The sequence below is a fragment of the Strix uralensis genome, chromosome 32, assembly GCF_047716275.1.
Source record: "Strix uralensis isolate ZFMK-TIS-50842 chromosome 32, bStrUra1, whole genome shotgun sequence".
Taxonomy (NCBI): Eukaryota; Metazoa; Chordata; class Aves; order Strigiformes; family Strigidae; genus Strix; species Strix uralensis.
The window spans coordinates 2,400,940-2,422,830 of record NC_134003.1 but is presented as its reverse complement, the minus strand read 5'-3'; the positions used below and the strand labels follow the sequence as shown (position 1 = coordinate 2,422,830).

General features: G+C 52.4%; 1 protein-coding gene across 2 annotated transcripts; it reads left to right on the top strand.

Annotated features, from left to right (window-relative positions):
• Nucleotides 1-310: 310 nt before the first annotated feature.
• Nucleotides 311-21,807, top strand: RPRD2 (regulation of nuclear pre-mRNA domain containing 2). 2 transcript variants are annotated; one of them, XM_074852874.1, is made up of 11 exons: nt 311-766; nt 7,358-7,487; nt 10,618-10,718; nt 11,892-11,969; nt 13,307-13,359; nt 14,082-14,208; nt 15,086-15,261; nt 15,917-16,202; nt 16,529-16,804; nt 17,087-17,290; nt 17,964-21,807. In XM_074852874.1, the coding sequence occupies exons 1-11, from the start codon at nt 547-549 to the stop codon at nt 20,684-20,686; spliced, it is 4,374 nt and encodes a 1,457-aa protein (XP_074708975.1). In that variant the 5' UTR covers nt 311-546; the 3' UTR covers nt 20,687-21,807. The 2 variants fall into 2 exon arrangements, with proteins under 2 accessions (XP_074708975.1, XP_074708977.1); XM_074852876.1 differs by lacking the exon at nt 11,892-11,969.
• Nucleotides 21,808-21,891: the final 84 nt, after the last annotated feature.

Here is a 21,891-nt window from a genome sequence, read left to right as displayed (position 1 = left end):
GTTTTTTTCAAAAGCCCAAGCGTCTTGAGTTCTAAGCAGGCCCAGCGCCCCCCTCCCGGCCGCCATCTTGCGCGGCGGCGGCCTGGCGCAGGCGCGAGGGGGCGGGGCGCGGCGCAGGCGCGGCGGGGCCGGGCGGGGCGGCGCATGCGCGTGGAGGCGGCGGCGCAGGCGCGCGCGCGGGGCGGGGGGGGGGCGCCGCGGCGGCCCGTGTGAGGGAGCCCGGCACAAAATGGCGGCGGGGGGGCGGGCGCTGCGCGCGGGGGGGGCCGGCCGGTGACCGCGCCGCCGCTGCCAGCCGCCGCCCGGGGGCAGCGGGACGGGCCCGAAGGGCCGCGGCCCCAACGATCGCCCTCGGGGCGGCGCCGCCGCCCGCCGTCTCTCTTCGGCCCGGCGCAGCGGGCCGCCGCATTCCCCGCCCCGCCGCGGCGGGCCCCGCCGCCTCCTGAGGCGCCGCCGCCCGGGCCGCCGCCGGGCCGAGAGCGGAGCAGGGGAAGCGTCGCGCCGCCGCCGTCCGCGCGCGGCCCGGTTGGGCAGCAGGGCGGGAAGATGGCGGCGGGCGGCGGAGGCGGCGGCCGGGCCTCCTCCTCCTCCTCCTCGGCCGCCGCCTCCTCCTCCTCGGCCGGCGCGCTGGAGGCCTCGCTCGATAGGAAGCTGCAGGCGGTGACCAACACGATGGAGTCCATCCAGGGCCTCTCCTCCTGGTGCCTGGAGAACAAGCGGCACCACAGCACCATCGTCTACCACTGGATGAAGTGGCTGCGCCGCTGTGAGTGCGGGGCGGCCGGCGGGGTGCGGGGAAGGCCGCGACCGGGAGGACCGGCCCTTGCTCTGGGGCAGGTGCTCGTCCACCTCCCCGGAGCCTCGTCCCGCTTCTCCCGGCGCCTGTCGGGGCGAGGACCGCGCGCGGGGCAGGAGGCTGTCGGCTGCCGCTGGCTGTGGTTGGGGGTCCGCAGCGGGGAAGGAGATGGGGCGCAGCTTACGCGGCTGTGCCGAAGGTTTTGGACCAGGATCAGGCAGCGAAAGTGAGGTTTTTCTGATCGCTTGGAAATCCGTCGGCGTTGCGTGGCCCTTGGACAGGATTTCTGCTTAGCATCACCTTGTCACGCTTAGAAAAACACAAATTGCGTGTCTGCACCTGAATGGTGGCACCTTCAACCTCCTGAATTCTGCGTCTGCTCGCCCGGGATCTTCTAAAACGTTATTTTGAGAGCTGGGGGAAAGACGCTTTTAGCATTGTGGGGGTGAGGGACTGTCGCAGCCCCCTTCCACGGGCTTTGCCTGTTGTGGGCACAAATAAGTATCGGGTGCCAACGCTGGGATTTGGCGAGCGCCCGCGGGCAATGCGGCGGTGACCCGAGAGTGGGAAAGTTAATGTTTTCATGAGTCTAAACAAGGCGGCGTTATCTCCGCTGTCTTGCTGTCGTGTGAAGGTTTTGCCTGTTGTTGTAGGAATTAAAGTAAGCTTTGCAGTAATGCGAAGATAACGTTCCCATCCCAAAGCGTCGGTCTGGTTTGTGCTAAGCCTGTTTGGGTTAGCTGGTTCTCTTTATCTGCAAAATGCGGAGGGCCCTCTTCACCCAAATTTTGATTTATGTTTTTTCGTGTCCGCACGATTAAAGAGAGCTAGGTAGGAGCCTGAGGGCTGTTCTCTGGTCCCTACTGACCTGCTGGTGAGGAGAAGCTGGCCCTGGTCCATCCTGCCTCGCTGTCGTTGCCCACCTCTTCTGGAAATCCTCCTCCCTCTGACAGCCCTCGTCATCAGGGGTGTCCTGCGGGACTGTCCTTGGTCCTCTTGTCCCTCTTGCTCTGAGCACAACCCATCCGAATAAAATCCAGCTCCCATCTCTCCTCGGGATGTGCAGACTCCTCTGGGCTTGGCGTCTTCTTGTCACAGCTGCTGTTCTGGCTCCTCTCTAGGTCCTTGGTGAAAGCAATGTTCACTTTTGTTTGACTTGAACAAACTCTGGAAAGCTAAGGCGGTTCAAAAGGCCTGGGAAATAGCTGATGCTTTAACAGTTATCAGAAAAATCGTATGAAACGAATGACATGGTTTCAGTGTTTGATTGTTTCAATGTTTGATTGTGGTTTCAAATGTTTGATTGACAAGTGCGTGCTGATATTAGGAATATTAGGATTTTCAGGAATTTCCTTGGTCTTGTACAAAGTATTAGTCCTGAACAAATTATGAGCCTAAACGCGGCTCCTCGTTCCCTGCCTGTCCCTCAGGGCAGGTCCTTGCTTTGCCTGGCCGCTCGCCGGGAGCGTGGAGCCTTTGTGCCAGCGCAGCTCCCCCGTGTTTATCGTCCTGCAGCTCCCATCCCGCTGGCTCGTGGAGCCGAGGCTCTTCCCTGGACTCCTGCCGCTTCTCCATGGCTGACATTCGTCTTTTCAGCTCCTGGCCAAGGCAACTGAGCTTCCAGAGACGCTGCTTTGGCGCTGCCCCTTCCTTCTCCCTCGCACTCCTCCGTTGTTCCTTCGCTCCTTCCCAAGCTTGTCAAAAGAAGTTTAATTGTTCCCCCTTGCAGGGCCCGTGACCCTCTGGGCTGTCGGCTCCTGCCCCTGAGCCCTTAGTACCAGCCTGGACTTTTTGTTTTATTTTGGTAGAAGCGCTTTCAAGGCTTTCCCTGCGCAGCCCTCACGAGGATCCCCTCTCAACACCCCTCCTGTTTGTCCAAGTTCCTCCCTAAGCATCTTATCTGAGGTCCCAGCTAAAACAACCCTTGACAGCAGCGTGGTGCAGCTGTCCCCTGACCCCTGATTATTTGGTTACTTCCCGCTTACGTGGGGGCTTTTTCCTGCTCTTCCCTTCGTGGTACACTTCATTCTCTGCCCCGAGGACCCTGCAGTTCTCACGCAGCAAGAAATCACGGTCCCAAGCAGAAGAGTTCAGTGGTACAATGGCGAGTACAGCTTGCTTTTGGGTTCCTTTCCCAGATTTTAAATATTTTAACTCTAAAGCTTCTAAGAACGCGTAAAAGCTGCTTCTTCCAGGGAGCTCCTTGCGAAGGATGGATGTGATGGGATCAGGGGCAGTATCTCGGTGCTCTGCCTGGGTGAAGATGAAGGCACCTGCATTTAATGGGGCGGAAAAGTGCCTTCGTATCTCTTAGATGTGCATCTCTGTTACGTGTGAAACCCTTGAGTAGGGCAGTTCCTGCCCGGTGTCTCTCCAGCGGTGCTGGCGTTGGGCTGAGGGCAGTTTCTTGCAGGAGATAGAAAATGTCAAGCGTGGGGAAAAGATTGGCCTTTTTAATTCTTTCTCTTCTGTAAATCAGAGTAAGTAGGTGTTGGGCTGGCGTGCGGGGCAGTTGGTGCCTCTGCCTCGGGCTGTGAAGGGATTTTGCCTGAGCTTGGTGGTGTCCTGGGTGCTCCTGCACTGGGGGGTGGTCGGTCCCTCTCCCCCTGCACGGAAACGGCTGCATTTTGCTTTGGGAGTTTCCTAGCATCTTCATTTTACCACATCTCGATGGATTTTTCTGCGCTTTGCTGTTAGATATTTCAGCTGATGTGAAAAATACAGTTTAACCAAAGAGCTATGTGGCTACTTGGAGAAAGAATTTGGTCCTTTAAGAAAAAAAAAAAAAAAAAAAGAGTGCTGGTATTTAAATACGTTGTTGTTGTCGTGGGCATCTCCCTTCCCGGGTCAAGGCTTGTCCTCAGCATGAGCCGGTCACGGCTGCGCTTGTTGACCAAGAGCTTCATGACATAAATGTTTCTGCAGAGTAATGCTGCGATAACTTTACCGTTGGGAAGTTTCTGATCCAGAGCTTTCTTGTGGGAAAGTCTCGTCGGTGTGTCCACACGAGCAGCTCTTAAATGGGAGTTAAACTGGACACGTCGCGCGCCGGCCGCCCGGAGATGTCGGTCCGTGGAGCTGATGGCCATCCCGGAGCTGAGTGAAAAGCTGGGGTGGGCTCAGTTATAAAATTTCTTGTTTCTTGTCTGTATTTCCTCTCTGGTTTAAGCCAAGACAGTCTAGGAGTAATTAAGAAGCTGTTCACCCATCAGATACGGCCAGTTGCATAACCTGTGCAACCCCTTGCACAAAGTGCATTTTGGACCCAAAGGTGCTTGATTTTCTTCGTGCGGCTTGTCCGTAGCCCAGGTGTTGGTCTAGGATGGGTTTTTCCTACTGTGCAATTTGGGTGAATCTTGTTTTATAGATACTAGCTGTAAATTGAGGAGCTAAATTAATTCTGCCTTGGCTGAGGTCTGCGTTCAGCCTTGTGGAAACGGTGGCGGAGGTGATGGTGTGAGCTGTGCTCCATGTGTTTGGTGTTTGTCTTGAGCTTGGCTCTGGGTTTTTCTGCTGTGTTTGACTGGTGTGTGTATGTTGAATCGTTTAAATCAAAGGTTTGTATATCTTCAAGATCTGTTTGGTGTTATGTCATAAGATCTGGTATCAGCGCTATCTCTGCTGGTGAATAACGTCGCCGGGATAGAAAGAGCACCCAGTGAGCAGCGGGGGAATTAGCAGTGGAGTTCTGGGGTTTAATTAAACTGCAGAAAACCCGTTTTGATGGGATGATGATCTGATAGATTATTGAGGCTGATGTTTTGGGGAAAGCTCCAAATCGTTTTGGGAAGCCAGGCGAGCGCAGCACCGCTCGGGTTGGATTTCCAGCCCTCCGGGCAGAGCAGAGCGCTCCTCGGCTCAAACAAACAAACCCCGATCTGCCGTGTAAGCACGTTTAGGGGGAAGGTTGTAAATAACAGTTTCTGGTAATGAATCCTTGGGCTTGTTGTGTTTGTTGCTATAAAAGCTTATTCTGGGACATGGGAGTCGAGGCTTCCTGACATGGCAGCTGCCAGAGCGGTGTTGGAGTAGCCTGGTGGGAAAGATGAAAAATGTGGGGTGTTTTTTTTCAGAAAAAAAATAGCTGGAAAATACATGAGGAGCTGGGTTAGAGCCAAGGAGCTGGGTTAGGGCCGAGGAGTCGGCTGCGGTGCTGGTGGAGGCAGCAGCTTGGGTCTCGCACCTTTGGCCCTGTGCCCCGTGGCCGGGGGGAGTGGGGACGTCCCGGGGGCTGGCTGTCCCCTTGACTTGCCGCACTGTTCCTGCCCCGGGTTTAGGGCCGGACGGTGCTTCTTGCTCACGCGACGCTCGGCAGGTGCCAGCAGCGAGCGAGCGGAATTGGTGCTGCTTGTGGGGACTCGTGGAGGCTTCACGGTGTCAACCTGTTGAGGATTTGACAGTCAAACCAAACTAAGCCTATGCACGTGTCCAGCTTTGCTCTCCTGAAGAGGCTGCCTTCTGCAAAAGATCTTCATTCTGAACAATTTAGCACCTTGCTAAATTATCCCTCGGTATCGGTAGGTCAACGTAGAGCTCAAAATGTTCCTGGTGTGAGCTTTTAAAGGAAACTCCTGTGCTAGGCAGGGGCTGGACCGGGGTCTGCTTGCCTGGTGCTGATTCCTCGTCCGGGATCGAGCCCTTCGGCAGGAAAGACGTGCGAGAGTTGTGCACAGAGAGGAGTCCTGGGAAGCACCAGGGTTCCGTGCCCGGCTTCCCATAGGCGAGCACGCCGTGTCATTCGTGAGCAGGGATGCTCTGCCGTATAATAAGGCTTTTGAATAATTCCATTCGGCGTGCTAAAAATGAACCAACCCCGTATTTCTGTGGCTGCGATCCTACTTTGATGGACTCCTTGCCCAAAGTCTGTTGGTGGCCACTGACCCTCTTCTCTACATCAGAGAGGAACGTTGGAAAAGAGGCAGAGGATAAAATTTAACAATTAGTTTCCAATAAAAACCTGTGAGCTTATTGTTACCTGGAAAATACTCATGTAGTGGCTTTTCCTTAGGCGCGGTCTAAGGCGCGAATGAGTTTTGTGAAAATCCTGGCTTTGTTTTGGGTTGATTTTAAGCAGGAGGACAGCGTGGAGCTGCTGGAGGTTGAGTCGCTGCGGTGGGTGGTTTGGGGGTTTTTCTGTGGCAGGTCCTGAGTGCGGGAGCGGTGCCGGTAAGGGGTAAATTCCCACCAAGGGCTTTGGACCAGGGGTGATGCTAAGAGCTTCCCAACGGGAAACCCGGAGGACAGGAGAGCCACGAGGTGCGGCCATGCTGTGGGAAGAGGCTCTGCTGAGGTAGGGACAACTGGAAAATGAAGCGGGATGGAGAATTAAAAGGCTTTGTAGATAAAAAACTCTTGATTATTAATGCAGCTGGGGTACAGCTGGAGGGTGGGTAACGCAGGAAAGGTGGGAGCCTGATAGAGCTCACGGGCACGTGAAACAAAACCCTCTATTGTCACCGTTCCTATATTTAAATCCTCGTGTTGTGTCGTTAAATTAAGTGAAGAAGCTAATTAGCATGTGGATGAGCTTACTGTGCTGCAAGCGCTGTTAGTGGCTGACTGAAGAAGAGGTTTGATGAAATAATTAAATTTGAAGCTGAATATAAGGAAGATCAGAGGTGCGTTCGGTGCGGATGCGTTTGGAGTACAGCTGGGGGTGGGAGGGCTGGGTGCGAAGGTCGGTGCCAGCTCAGCGGGGACAGGAGAGGTGCTTTTTGGAGAGATCCATCCCTGGAGGAGAAGGGACGGGGACCCGGGGTCCTTTGTGTGCCGCACAAAAGCTGGTGCCTGGCTGGTGTTAAATCGCACGTCGGAAAGGGCCGTCCAGGCAGCTGCGTCCGAGGAACCGCCAGCGCTTCTGAAATGTATTAATAAATGTGGGTTTATTCGTAGGAGGCGTTTAAAGGGATGTGGAGAAGGTCTCTCCCTTCTGTAGTCAGTGCCCTCCAGACAGGTATGGACATAGGTACGTGCCTGGAAAAACCTCCCTGATAAAGCTGCAAACCTTAGAGACCATTTTAAGCCATTACAGCTTAAAAGAAGGGAGATTTGATGGTGATCCTTAGAAAATATGAATAAGTGGCCTCTAAATTATTAAACGGGAGGTTTCACTGAATCAGTAGCCAAACGGGGTGATGCTGGAGATTTGGAGACCAGACCAGAGACGCGCGCTGGAGCGGGCGGGATTTTGCCCCTGCAGAAGTTTGTGCGTTTTGTGTTTGACCTCTTACGCAGGCGATGCTGATCGTTCTGGCTCTGCGGGTATCGTGGAAATAGCACAGGTCAGCGGCTTTCTGCGTCCTTTCTGAGCCCAAGTCAGAGTTGAGGCTTGACGTTACCAAACAGGCAGGTTTTGGGAAGATCTGGAAATGATTTGTAAATTGACCATTTCCTCTCCAGTCCCCAGTTTTGACCATTGGACTTGCCCTTAGATGTTGACAGAAATGCTGAAAAAAAAAAACAAAACAAACCAAAACCAGGCATTTAAATGTTGTTACTGAAATGAGGGTGGTGTGACTGCTTCTACTTGATTATGAATCTGAATTTTCTTTTTGTCTTTAGCTGCCTTTCCTCATCGACTGAACCTTTTTTACTTGGCCAATGACGTCATACAGAACTGCAAGAGAAAAAATGCAATTGTCTTTCGTGATACGTTTGCAGAAGTGCTTCCTGAAGCCGCTTCGTTAGTGAAGTAAGTAACGATGTGTTGGAAAGGTTGAATGTCTCAAAAAATGTCAATTTTTCTTCTAACGTCTCAAACTCTCTCAGCAAAATTTCAAGGATTTTGTTCGAACGACTCCGTGGGTTTGAGCTTCTCTACACAGAGCGTGCTAGAACGGGCGTAGAGCTGCCTTTTCATTTGCACGGGGGTCTCGTTTGAGTAAAACGATCACGTGAAGTGCTGCGAGGGGCCAGTCTTGCACCAATACGTGTGTGCCATGTAGCTCTGCCCTCCCCTTGCGCGCGGGCACCGGTGGCTTGTGCTGCTGCTGCTGCTTGGGGGGACGGTGGCAGGGGAGCGCTCGCAGCGAGGAGGGGTGCAGCAGGACAGGGAGGAAGAGGAGGAGGAGGCCTTTGCCGTCTCCACCAAGAGAACAAGCGTCGCAGATGCCAGTCTAACCCCTGCCTGGCTTCTGCGAGCTGCTCCTGTGCTGCCGTACCCATCTGCTAAAACATTATTTCAAAGTAACGCGTCCTCGAAGGTGGTTTTGTGCTCCGCTGGAAATCGGAGACTTTAATTTATTAGAGTAACGTGGGACGAAAAGATCTTGTGGTGGCGTGTGTCCAAACGGGGCGAGCCCCGTCCCATCGTTACCGCCCTCCGTTTTAGTTTCGGAATCTTCCTCAGACCAGATGGTCTCTAAGGGGCAGGACATAGTAAAAATACAAAGCAGCTCCGTAGCAGTAACGTGACGTTGCTGGTTGGTCTTTGGATCAGAGTTTGAAGCGGCAGATGCTTGAACGTAGCACGAGGCAGGGAAAAGGTTAAAGTTGGGCTGCTCATTAGCTTATATTTAAATGTAAGTTGCCAGAAGAGAAGGTTGAAAATACCATTAATAGATGGCAACAGTGAGGAGGAGGGAGAAAAAATTCTGAGAGTATCAGCTACCGAAGCGAAAGAGAGCAGGAAAAGCTACAGTTACCGATCCTTCGATAACCCCAACGGGCTTTATCAAGCCCGGTCCTATTCCAGATGTTGGTACAGAAATAATTAAATGGATAAAAGTTCTGCGAATTTGCTGCTTCTGTCCTTCAGAGTTTGTGTACCACAGGGTGTGACTTGGCTGCCCCTTATGGACCTGATGGAAGATTTCTGTCTCTTCCCCGTGCACCTCGCTGGCCCTGAGAGGCGGTGTCGTTCTGTCTGTCCCTCTGCAAAGCTTTGCGTGGCCAGGGACAGCCGTGTCGCTCCACGACAGAATTTCGGTGACCCACCTTCTTCTAACTGGTTTAAAAATCAGAAAAAGCAGCGAGAAAATGCGTCGCTCTTTCTTGGGACGCAGCCAGAACGTGAACGCAGCAGGGCTCAAAGTCATCATCATCATCAGTCATCACAGACTGATCTGGGTTGGGAGGGACCTTACAGCCCATCCAGTCCCACCCCCCTGCCCCGGGCAGGGCCACCTTCCACTAGCCCAGGTTGCCCAAAGCCCCGTCCAACCTGGCCTTGAACCCTTCCAGGGAGGGGGCAGCCACAGCTTCTCTGGGCAGCCTGTGCCAGGGCCTCACCCCCCTCCCAGGGAAGAATTTCTGCCTTAGATCTCACCTAAATCTCCCCTCTCTCAGTTTAAACCCGTTCCCCCTCGTCCTATCCCTCCCCCCCGATCAAGAGTCCCTCCCGCCTTTCCTGTAGCCCCTTTCAGTCCTGGGAGGCCGCTCTAAGGTCTCCCCGGAGCCTTCTCTCCTCCAGCTGAACCCCCCAACTCTCTCAGCCTGTCCTCACAGGGGGGTGCTCCAGCCCCCCGAGCATCTTCGTGGCCTCCTCTGGCCCCGCTCGAGCAGGTCCGTGTCCTTCTGCTGTTGGTGCCCCCAGAGCTGGACCCAGCACTGCAGGGGGGTCTCACAGAGCGGAGCAGAGGGGGAGAATCCCCCCCTCGCCCTGCTGCCCACACTGCTCTGGGTGCAGCCCAGCACACGGGTGGATTTTCTGGGCTGCGAGCAGAAGTCGAGTCAAATGGCTGCTCAGATGATCTTTCAGTGCTCCCTCCCAACCCGGGCAGTTGGGTGACACACCCTTCCGTCCATAGCCCAGCCTGGCAGAGCACCCACTGCCCGAGGGCGCGGAGCAGCCCCTTTGCTCTGGGCTCGGAGCTCTTGCCATGGTGGCGTCTCCCTTCTGGGAGCGGGTGGTGGCAGCTCCACTTTCCAATCTGAGTTTATTATTCCGAGCTCGAGTCCTCTGGGGCAGTCGCCTCTGGTTGTTGGCAGGGGTCGGGCTCACGAGCTGCCCTCAGGGCTAAATTCAGGGCACGTGAACTTTAATTGGGGTTGCTTTGCAGGAAGCGCCCTTCGTTTGGGTGATTACCAGAGTGACAACTGCTCTGGTCGGGCGTTTTTCCTCACTTATCCCAGAGCTGTCCCCTGGGTCTGCACCCTTGTGTTGACTCAGGCGTCTAGGGAGAACACACTCGGAGGGTGGTTGCTTACAGATGTTTTATTTGCCTTTTTCTTTTTCCTTGAGACAGAAGCCCCTGGACAAGATACACTATTTGGGACCAGGCCATCTCCTTTTCTTTCTTTCTTTGGAGATTCTTACAGATGACATTCTTAACTCCCAAGGCTGGTGCTGCTAGGCACAGAGGGGATGTGTGATCAGAGACGAGTGCGAGGGCTCGTTGTCCTGATGAAGTTCAGCACCTCTGATCACCTGCTATACAGTCACTTCTCCCTGAAGCACTTATTCTTCTCTGTGAAGGGAGTAATGTTTTATTTTCTTCCCTGCCCTGGAATAATCACTTGTTTCCCAGAGCATCCGTACAGAAAGCTGCTGTGGAAGAGTAACAAAATTATTTTTTCTTGTGAAGAAGGGCTTCAGAGAAATCCTACCGGTGTTCCTACCGCTCTGAAACCTTGTTGTTTTACCCAAAAAAGGGGCCTTGATCCCTTACAATTAATTCCAAGTGTGTGGACTTGCTGCGTTGGTCCACTGGGACCCCTTGTAGTAGAACTATAGTCATCACCTGGACAAAGAACTACCCGGTCTGAAGGGTCTTTTAAAGTTTTGATTTAAATACATAATTATTTACATTATTATCCATTCTGGAATCACAAGAAATTACAGTGAGGGGGTAAAGAAAACCCACTATGCTTTTCTTTTTCAGGGATCCATCCGTTTCCAAATCTATCGAAAGAATCTTCAAAATCTGGGAGGACAGAAACGTGTACCCTGAGGAAACCATTTTGGCACTAAAAGAAGCTCTGAGTAAGTTACTTACCCTTTGCGTTTCTTACCTTACAAACTAACGTGTGAGGTTAAAGAAAATGTCTGGAATTGCTGAGTTAAACGAGCTTATATCTGTTCTTTCTGCACTTGCACCTAGCACAGAGTTTAAAGTAGCGAGGTGTTGTATGTGAGCAGCACTGAATTCATCTGCTTCACGTTTTTTGTACCTTTCTAAAGACAGCTCTGAATCCTTTCACGTAAGCTGGGATTGTTCCAGCTGAGAGTAAACAGAACGTGAGGGTAAAGTGGTCCTACAAGTCCTGAACACGGTGCCCCGGCTCTACCCTTGTGTCCCTGGCCCTACCTCTGAGCCTGGTTTAACAATAAGTTGGTTTTACTAATAATATTTATGGCGTAGGAAAGAGGCTGGAAGCAAAGCTGGAGAGTGAAGTGTCCTCGAGTGAAAGAACTCGGCTTAAAAGCTGAAATAGCTAACGTTAACTGGAAACGCGCGTAGTCAGTTAAAACCAGAAACTCAAATACTTGAAGGAAATGAGTCCATGTTTGTGCTTTCCTTGGTTCCATCGTTAAGAGCTGAAGGTGCTCCAGGAGATCCCCACGTGTGGCTCTGAGGGCCGGGTGTCGTCATGGCAGGAGGAACACGGTGTCTCGGGTTCAGGCGTTGGCACGTGAAAAGGCTTTGGTTGGGCGTTGCATGTTGAGAAGTGAAGTTTATACGTACATCCTGAAATCTCTGATTTTTGTAACTTGAAAACAAAAATATTTCCGTTTACTTGTGAATTAGGTATTGGGGCTATTTTCCCCGACTTGTGTTACTTGCCTGTTGAATGCTGATTTTGTAAAAGCCTGTCTAAAGAGCCAAGCGGTCTAGTTTTTATTTTTAGATGCCTTGTGTTTTTCCTTTTTACTCTGGTCATTACTGTGATTTTTTTTTTTTTTTTTTTTTGAACTGTCTTAGTGTAAGGGCAAACAGAAACTTGATTTAAAAATGGAAGACCATCCCACAGGTTGCTGTATTCCTGAGTAAACTTAGGTTCTCTTGGGCATCCAGCAGCTCACCTAAGGAAGTTGGTCTAGGTATTTTAAAACAAATTTCTGTTCACTCTTTTACCGTGCAACCGTATGGCACCAAAACCAGATTCTTAAAGGAATCCCATAGTGCCAGACTGCAAAAAATGAAATGTTTTCCAGGTACCACTTTCAAAACTCAGAAGCAGCTGAAAGAAACTCTGAACAAACAACCGAATAAGCCGTGGAAGAAATCGCAAAGTAAGGAAACAATGTGAACTCTCTGAACTAATATAGAAATTGCCTTCTTGAGGAAGAGAAGAAAGGCTAGCCCAAACTGGGCAGAGTACCTGGACTAAAACATGAGCCAGCATGCATCTTCCAGGCTTGTAAAGCTCCTTACAGACTAATATGTAAAGCACCAAGGAGTTGTTGCTAGAGAACCACTTTTTAAAGGAATGAAATAACAAAAAAATTAAATCTTTGTGAGAGCGGAGGTTATGAACAGTAGAGGAAAGAGCTGGTGGAACCCCTTGGAAACTGGTGTTAGACTATTCAGAGATGGAGAGAAGACAGACAGAACCGTGTGCTTTGGCAGCAGGAGGTGGACGCTACCTTCGTGCTCAGGAACACGTCTTCAGCAGCAAACTAGGTGCTAGGATTAAAGAAAACTGGAAGCTGGCAGTGCAGATAACGAACGTTGGCGTCCGACAGTGCCGGGAGCGCAGGCTAGCGGGAAACGCGTTCGTAATAAACCCTCTCACTAAACCTGTTAAACACGCGAACGCCTCCAACGCTCCGTAAAGAGATGGCGGAACGTTAGGTGTGAGACGTGGCGTGCGCCCGCCTGTACGAGCGCTGAGCTCAGAAGGTTAACAAAAGAGTTTGGAAGCGTTTATTACTTGGCTTAGCATCACAAGCTGCTGTCCCAAACAAAAATGTGCTATATTCAGCGTGGCTGAAGGGCGTTTTGCTTCTGATCAGGTGTTTCTCTTGTTTTGTCCAGAAACCAACGGATTTAGTGTCTCTCGATAGCGGGGTTCGTTCCCCCCACTCTGTTAATAAGATGTCAGAGTAAAGGTGTGAGAGTTTTTAAGGTTGAGGGCACGGTTAGGCCTAGTAAGTACCGGAGGGAGACCCCGTCCAAAGGGAACGCTGGGCTGCGCGTGTCCGCTCTAAGTGTGGCACTTAGGAAATAACGTTACCTTCCTTGTAGAGGGGTATAAACTCATCGGGTAAGGCTGTTAGATCAGCCCTTGCAGGGACTTGTCTTCCCCACCGTAGAGCTGGAAAAGGTATGCACAGTGAATTTTTATAGCACGTTAAAAAAAAAAAAAAAACCAAACAAAACCCAATAATATATAATTTGTTGACGTCAGTCATGATCTACTGCACGTGACTGTGTCCCGATTAGCTAACAGAAAGCCAGAGCACTGAGGGAAATCTGTGTGGAGGGGAAAATATAATGAGTAACAACAGCCTGCGAGTCTTTTGTTGAATGATGTTAAAATATTTTTAATTAGAACTGCCTTTTGTGACTTACTTTTAGTCGGGGTCTAGCTCCTCGGTTTCTTTATACTTGCTCTTTATTCCAACAGCATCCACGAACCCGAAAGCTGCTTTGAAGTCCAAGATTGTTGCTGAATTCAGAGTAAGTCTGCAAGTGGAAATATTCTGTTGCGCTAACCCCCGTCCTTGGGCTGTAGCTTCTGCGTAGCTTACGTCCACCAGCAGCCTAAGCTCGAGCGGTCGGTGTCTTTTCGTTCCTTGGCATAGAATGGCTGTTAGACGTCGCAGCTGTGAGTTCTGTGAGGGCTGCACCCCCTTCTGTGCGCTGTCAGGGACAACAGGGCAGCCGGAGAGTGTTCGGAGCGGGGAGGACTCCCTGCACAAACACTGGTTTTATTTGGGGTAACCTCGTACATTTGCCTTCCCCGGAGCTGCGGGAAATCCCCGGGCCCTGCGCTTAGCGGGGCTGGCCGCGGCGTGCGGTCGGGTCGTCCTAGTGAAGGAGGAGTTTAGGCTGGCTGAGGAGTTGGTGGCAAGAAATTAGGTCCCCCAAAGGAGTGCGGTGTGTTAACGAAACACATGGGCGCTAGTAGAGTGGAAAAAAGAAAATAAAAAAGGCCTGTCCCTGCTCTGAACTTGTAGAATTACAGCCCCTGCCTGAGCCCAAGTCTGCTGGGCTGTTTGACTTGAGCTTAAAATCCAGAGATTCGCCCGGTTCGTTCCTGCGTTAGCCCTCATTCAGAAATGGTCTTGAACCCGGAGCGTTGTTTGTTGCTGAAGCAGGTTTAGCTCTGCGCAGCGGGGCTTCTCTTCCGTGGAATGTGATGAGGATGCTTTTCTTGTTTGGTTTTTATTTTTTTTCAGCCACAGTCTCTCATTGATGAATTGCTATTATACAAGCGCTCGGAAGACCAGATAGAGCTGAAAGAGAAGCAGCTTTCCACGATGCGAGTGGATGTGTGCAGCACCGAAACACTTAAATGCTTAAAAGGTAAAGACAGCGTTTAACGAACAAAACCCGACCTCAGTGAAGTAGGCGCAGATGCAGTTGTGGGAGCTCCTCGGTTCCGTTGAGCCTTAGACCAGAAAATCAGACTCGTGTCTGTAAAATGCCCAAATTTCAAAGTGCTGTTAAGAACCACCAGCCTAAAATCTTTGTTAATTTGAACCTGTTTGTAAAAACCCGCAGATGCGGAACTCAGACAAAGCAGAAGCGACGAAGATGTATTTTGTACTATGCAAACACGCCCTCGTATGTCGTTAAAACACGCGTCGTTCTTCATGTGCTCAGAAACCCTTAAATAATTTCGGATTTAATATTTTAAATTCATTAAGGCATCCATCACTGGCTACGGTTTGAGAATGCCAACTGTGAGTCCGACAGCAAGCAGCACGTGTTAGGCGTAAATGAACTGAGTTACGTTGAGCCGTATTAACAGGAAATTTAATTGTGAAACTGCAGATTGCTCTAGCTGTGCTTGGTAACCCGAGACTGCAGTCTTTGAAAATGGTCGTTTACAGTCGTGGTCACTCGTGGGGGTTGTGAACCCTGATGATTTTAGGAATATGGTAACAAAGGAAAAAAAAAAAAAAAAATCAGTATTTTTGCCTCTTCCAAAATGGAAGTACGCTCTCTGGGTAGTTGAAAGAGTAAAATTTTACGCTTCTGTGTCTTGAATTTATTTATCACTAATAACTAGTCAAAAAACTGCAACTTGGCCTCTGTCTTGAACGGGGTGATCTGGGGAGCGCACGGCGCGACGCAGCGTCCGTCGTCTGAACTCCCCCGTTGCTGCCGTTGAGGACGCGCGTCCGAGGGCTGATTTCCCGTTCGGCAGCTTATTTACGTGGTGTTCGTCTCCTTGCAGACAAAACAGGAGGAAAGAAGTTCTCCAAGGAGTTTGAAGAAGCAAGCTCAAAGCTGGAAGAGTTTGTGAACGGCTTAGACAAACAAGTGAAAAATGGCCCTTCTCTCACTGAAGCCCTGGAGAACGCCGGGATATTTTATGAAGCGCAGTACAAGGAAGTCAAGGTGGTAGCAAACGTAAGTACGCTTTTTCCTCGGGCGGAGCGACGTCCGACTGCGGTCACTGAGCATCTCAGAGGCTAGAAAATGCATCTGCTCTCTCTTCACAAGTGAAGACGTTTGGCGTGTTTGTTGTACAAATGGTTTTAAGAGAGCGGAGTTGAGGTGTCGGGCAGGAAGAGGAGGTGCGACAAAAATCCGTGGGTCAGCAGCTCGATTCTTATTTGTTGCTGGAATTCCGTAGCCCTCTGGGTTTTTAAATGGGGGGGAAAATTACAGTTAGTCTTAACAAATCCTAAATTCTGGAAACTGCACAAGTTGTGATTAATATGCGAACTAGATGAACAAAGAAAGAATTCAGTAAAGTGTTGTAAAAACAACCAATCCCCCCAACCCTACAAAAAAACCCCAGACAGACAGCAGATTTGTTAGGAAACGTCGTTTTTTTAATGAAAATTGTTTCAAGTCACTGGAAAAAGGTTTTACCTTCCCGTTTTTTTCTTTTTTTTTGTGGTTGTTGCTTTGCAAGCCACACTGAAAAGCTGAGTTCTTACTGCAGGGTGCAGGTTACTGGAAATGGTTTTCCAAGGCTGTGTGCTGCTTCGTTAGGGAAGTGATTAAGGATGCTCTCTTCCTATAAAAGATACTCAGCCTGATGTCCGTCCTTTCTTAGGCTTATAAAACGTTTGCTAATCGAGTGAGCAATCTAAAGAAGAAGCTAGACCAGTTGAAAGCCACGCTTCCTGACCCAGAGGAGTCTCCTGTCCCTTCTCCCAGTATGGACGCCCCATCCCCGACGGGCTCCGAGTCGCCTTTCCAGGGGATGGGGGAGGAGGATAACTCCCGGTCTCCGGTGGTCGGAAGCCGCAAGACGACGTCTCCGGAGCCTGTGATGGATAATCGGGATGTGGAAGACATGGAGCTCTCAGACGTGGAGGATGATACCTCTAAAATTATTGGTACGTGCTAGGGGGGCAGCAGAGGAATTGTCGTGTTGAAATGACACGGAGACAAAACAGCCCTTTGGAGCCTCGCTGGGATGCCCAAAGCGCTCGTGGCGTTGCAGGTTGGGGCTGTTGGGTTTCGCTCTCCTGCCCCAGTCCCCTGACACGAGCGGGGAAGTCCCGATCCGGCCGTGATTGTTCCCATCTCCCAAACCACTCCTCGAATACATTTTTACGTAGCCTGCGGGAATCAGACCTAACGTGCCCGTTGAAAATCCTGTAGCCCCAAATCTGGGGACAGGGTGATGGTTGTGGTCTTGTTCTTCCCCTCCCTGATGCAGTGGAAGAGAGGAAGGAGAAGCAGGCTGCCCCAGCTTCGGCCCCCGCGAAGGCTGAAAGCGTCCCCAAAGCGGTTCCCTCGACCGCCACAGCGGGCGCAACGTCGGTGACGGTGACGCCGCCCGCCCAGACCCCTGCGACTCCTCCGGCTCCGAAGGCGCCGAGCGCAGCCCCCGTCCCTCCGGCGCCAGCGCTTGCCTTGCCCAACCTGGCCAACGTGGACCTGGCAAAGATCAGCTCCATTCTTAGCAGTTTAACTTCTGTAATGAAAAATACAGGTGAGTGCTGAAGCGGTACTAGCCCACGCGTTTGGTTCGTGGAGCTAGCGATGGAGTTTTGTTTTGTAATCTTTTAAAGCTTTAATTGTCTCAAAATAAACATGAATGAGTTACTACTTAAAAGATCTGGCTCGGTCTCTCTGACACACGACTGTGGGCTGCGTGAGCCTCTCTTTGCTCAGCGGAGCTCTGCTGCAGTTGTATCCGTGGAACAAAGCTGAGCCACGAAAAAGCTTCCGTTAACGAAGCAACGGACGTGAGTGGTGTGTGCTTCCGTCCTAGGTGTCAGCCCCGCCTCGAGACCTTCTCCGGGAACCCCGACGAGCCCAACAGCTCTTACTAGTGGCCTGAAGACTCCTGTCATGGGGACTCCATCTGCTCCTTCAAATCCATTAGCAAATATTCTCTCCAAAGTTGAAATAACTCCTGAAAGTATTTTGTCTGCTCTCTCCAAAACCCAGACTCAGACTGCACCAGCGTTGCAAGGTACCGCCGTGGGTCTTGAGGGAATGGCTAACTCTGTGTTTGATGGCAGTGGCCGCGCTGAAACGTGCCGCTGTGCTTACCCTAAAGCGAAAACGAAGGGGGGAAAAGGCTATTTGGAATGTATTACGTCTTAGGCAAACGCAGGTGACTTCCTCAGGTGGCATACAGACCAGGGAGTTTTATTACTTCACGTTTTTGCCGTCACCGAAGCGCGCTTACCCCGAACGCTTCGTGGAAGGGCGCTGAACGGGACAGGAGACCGAGAGAGGTCTTTGTGGTTTCTCTGTCCTTCGAGAGCGCTTTTTTTTTTAGAGCAGAAACCTTCCCAGAGGTGCTGCTCCTGCTTGTGCACCTCGCATGCCTAACCCTCCTCGGTAGTGCAGGGTAGTTTTTTTTACGCCTGGCTACAAAGCCAGGATGAGTTATTACCCGACTTACTCAGATGTATGTTGTAATTTATAGATCAATCTGAGCCTCTGGCAAAAGTTTGCACCTTGGCGGGTGCTAACGTCAATATTAATGCAGCAAAATCCAGTCGTTTCCCTGGCTAAAACATGAAGTGGTTTTAAGGAACGACGTCTGCGGTACAAATACCGAAACCTTTCCCTTGACAGCGGCTCAGGTTCACTCGCCCCTTGCCTGAATATCTGAACACAACGTTCTTTTCTTCCAGGTTTGTCATCCTTACTTCAGAGTGTTGCTGGAAATACCGTTCAGTCGAGCGAAGCCGCGTCACAGAGCACTTCAGCGTCGCCAGCCAACACGACTGTTCCTTGCGTGAAGGGGAGGAATATCCCTTCCAATACTCAGTCCTTTATATCCAAAAGCTTTGGTTATTCTCCAAACTCCTCTACTGCTGAGGTTTCCTCGACTTCAGTTAATAAGGCTCCCGTTGGACATACCCCAGGGCTGTCAAGCTCCAGTTTTAAGCCGCCAACCAATTCCTTGGGATTTTCCAGTTCCCACCCTACCAGTCCTTCCTCCCTTCTGCCAACAGAAACCTCACTGGGTCAATCCTCCGAAATTTCAAAAGCGAAGCTGGAATCGGAACCCCCTTCTCCGAGCCTGGAGATGAAGATACACAATTTCTTGAAGGGAAATCCCGGCTTCAGCGGTCTGAACTTGAATATTCCAATTCTCAGCAGCTTAGGGTCCAGCATCGCCACGGAAAGTCACGCGTCCGACTTCCAGCGTGGTCCTACCAGCACTTCCATGGACAATGTGGACGGAACACCGGTGCGCGACGAGCGAAGCGGGACCCCCACCCAGGACGAGATGATGGACAAGCCGACGTCGAGCAACGTCGACACTATCTCCCTGCTGTCCAAAATCATGAGCCCCGGTTCTTCGACTCCCAGCAGCACGAGGTCGCCTCTTCAGAGCCGGGACGACGGATATTCCCAAGAGCTCTCCAATTCTGTGCACACCTACCGGCCCTTCGGCCTCGGCAGAGAGTCTCCGGCCGGCCTGTACAAGCAGTCTGCAGACAGCATGGAGATCCCCTCCTCTTTAATGGACTCCTCCCAGGAGAAGTTTTACCCAGACACGTCTTTTCAGGAAGACGAAGATTATCGCGACTTCGATTACTCCGGGCCGCCGCCGTCGGCCATGCTAAACCTGGAGAAGAAGCCCGCCAAGTCTATCTTGAAATCGAGTAAGCTCTCAGAAGCTGCAGAGTACCAGCCGGTCCTGTCCAGCTACGGTCAAAGATCGCAGGAATTCGGCGTCAAGTCGTCCTTTCCTCAGTCCATGAGGTCTATCCTTGATCAGAGCGAGAGCTGCGACCCGCTGGCGTCGTCTCCGGGGATGTACGGGAGCTACGGCCTCAGAGGAAACGACTCCACCTCGGACGGCTCCCCTTCGCCCAGCAAAAACGACGTGTTTTTCACGCCGGACTCCAATCACAACAACTTACCGAAGTCGGTGGTGCACTCTGGCCTCACGCAGAAGCAATACCCGGACTCGCCCCACTCGATTCCCCACCGCTCGCTTTTCTCTTCTCAAAACGCCCTCTCCAGCCCCGCGGGCCGAGCTCCCGCGGCCAGCGTGGAGAAATCCTTGGGTTCTTCCATTTCCGCCACCTCGACCATCGAGTTCAAGAACATGCTCAAAAACGCCTCCCGCAAGCCCTCTGAGGAGAAGCATTTTGGCCCGATTTCCAAAAGCAGCTCCGGCGAGGGGGTGAGTTTATCCGGCGCTCCCAAGGGAGAGCCGCAGCCGCAGGAGGAGCACTACCGCATCGAGACCAGGGTCTCCTCGTCCTGCTTGGACTTGCCCGACAGCACCGAGGAGAAAGGGGCCCCCATCGAAACGTTGGGTTACCACAACGCCTCGAGCAGGGGGATGTCGGGAGAACCCATCCAGACCGTGGAATCCATCCGGGTTCTGGGAAAAGGGAACAGAGGACACGGGCGAGAGGCGAGCCGAGCGGCGGCGGGCTGGTTCGAGATGAGCGGCGGCGGAAGCGCCTTCGACAACGGGCCCTCGGGCACCTCGGAGCTGCCGGGCATGGGCGGCTTCCCGGCGCCCTACAAGGAGCACGTTCCCCCCTTCCAGGAGAGCGTCAACAACTTCCGAACAAATAACTTCAGCCCCGCTTTCGAGCACCACATGCCGCCGCCGCCGCCCCTCGCCCCGCCTCCCATCGAGCACGGGACTCCCTTCCAACGGGACCCGGTGGGTCCCCCCGCCGGGCCCCCGCCCGCCGCCGCCCCCCCCAAGGACCACGGCAGCCTGTTCCCGAGGGATCACTCGGTCCCTCCCCGCATGCCGTCGGTGGATCACGCCAACCCTTTCTCGAAGGAAACCTCCGCTCCGCTCTCCCTGCCCCACGGCGTCCCCCCGCCTCCTTCCGTGGAGCACGCCGGGGTCCCCTTCCCCACGCCCCCGCCGCCCCCCGTCCCCGGGGAACACGCCAACGTCCCCTTCCCCGCCCAGCCGCCGCCGGCCGGGGAACACGGCGGCGTCCCCTTCCCCGCGCCGCCCCCCATGGCGGTGGAGCACGGCGCCGGCGCCTTCCCCAAGGAGCACGGTACGATCCACCAAGGGACGATGAAAGAGCATTTCGCCGTGCACCCCGCGCCCCGCGAGCCGCTGGCCCAGCCCCAACAGCGGGACCACGCCGCAGCCCCCCTGCCCCGCTCCCGCGAGGCCGTGGGGCTGACCCCCCTCTCCAGGGAGCAGCTGGGGGCGGCCCGCGGCCTGGGCCCCCCCGCTCACAGGGACGGTGGCAGCCGCGGCGGGGTGCTGGTCAGGACCCCCCGCGCTGACTTCAGACCGCGAGAGCCCTTCGTAAGCAGAGACCCCTTCCATAGCCTGAAAAGGCCCCGGCCGCCCTTCGGGAGGGGGTCCCCCTTCTTCACCCCAAAACGCCCCTTCTTCCCCCCCAGGTACTGAAGCAGACGCCCAGCTCCCGAGCGAAGGCATCCGGACGCTGTAGAGAGCAGCGGAGTAGCGCTTTCACTTGGTTTTTTTTTCCATATTTTATTTTTTTTTCTTGCCCTCGAGAAGCCCCGTAACCTTCTCCTAAATTAAAACATTTTTTGTTTTGGGGTTGGTTTTTTTTTTTTCTGTTTTTTTTTTTTTTTGGGTTTTTTTTTTTTTTGGTTGTTTCTTTCCCAAGCCCATCCAGTTGGTGCAAGACTAGGACAAAAAAAAAAAAAAAATAAGTGTTTTAACGAAAAGAAGCATTGCTGTTGAAATAAAAACTTCCAGTAGTAGTTTAAAAAGCTAAAAAAAAAAAAAAAAGCCACAAAAAAAAGAAAAAAAAAAAGAAAAAACACCTTAAAAAAAAAAACGCAAGGAAAGATGAAGCGTGCTCTTGGGATGATGTTTTTTAGCCGATTTACCAAATCGCTGCCGCAGGGGGGAGTGAAGGGGCCAAGCGCTGGTGGTGGCAGAGACCCCCCCCACCCCCCCACCCCTCCTGTGCCTTCCTCTGCAGCGACGGGCGCCGCTCCCCCTCTGGCTGGCAAAAAAACACCAAAAAAAGGCAAAAATTTAAAAAAAAAAAAACAAACCACCACCCTATGATGATTTCCGCGGACTGTTTGGCTCCCGGCGCCCCGGGAGTGAGGAGGGGTCCCCCAGCCTGTGTCCCCCCCCCCCTCCCCTCCTGCTCACCCTCCTCGGGAAAAAAAAAAAAAAATCTGTCGTCTGTTGGTTGGTTTTTTTTTTTTGTTTGTTTATTTTGATTTTTGTTTTGTTTTTTTCCCCTGGGAACACTGTTGACTTTCTACGTGTGTGTATATAATAATCACTTTTTAATTCCATCTCTCGGATCGTTCAAAACGCGCAGACGGAGCCCGTGGGGGGGCTCGGGGCGCTGCCCCCCCCCCCCCCCTCCTCCTCCCCCTCCCAGGGCCGCCCCGCCGGCGGCTTTTATATGAAGTTGGAATTTTACTTGATTTATTTTTTTTTTGTTTTGATTTATTTTTTTTTTTTAGTTGCTAGAATCCATCATATATGTTTGATAAAGGTGTAGGGTTAAATATCTACATAAAAATTACAAAAAACGAGACGGTGGCGGATCATTTCTTTGTCGCGTGCGCTGCGGGGGGGGGGCTGGGGCTCCTCGGGCCCGACGGGACCCCCCCGGGGGT

What these genes read in the sequence shown, in the direction of transcription:
- RPRD2 (XM_074852874.1), top strand. Translation starts at nt 547, where the DNA reads ATGGCGGCGGGCGGCGGAGGCGGCGGCCGGGCCTCCTCCTCCTCCTCC. An exon ending in GATGAAGTGGCTGCGCCGCT is followed by an intron (nt 767 to 7,357) that starts GTGAGTGCGGGG and finishes TTTTGTCTTTAG; the next exon opens with CTGCCTTTCCTCATCGACTG. An exon ending in TTCTGTAATGAAAAATACAG is followed by an intron (nt 16,805 to 17,086) that starts GTGAGTGCTGAA and finishes CTTCCGTCCTAG; the next exon opens with GTGTCAGCCCCGCCTCGAGA.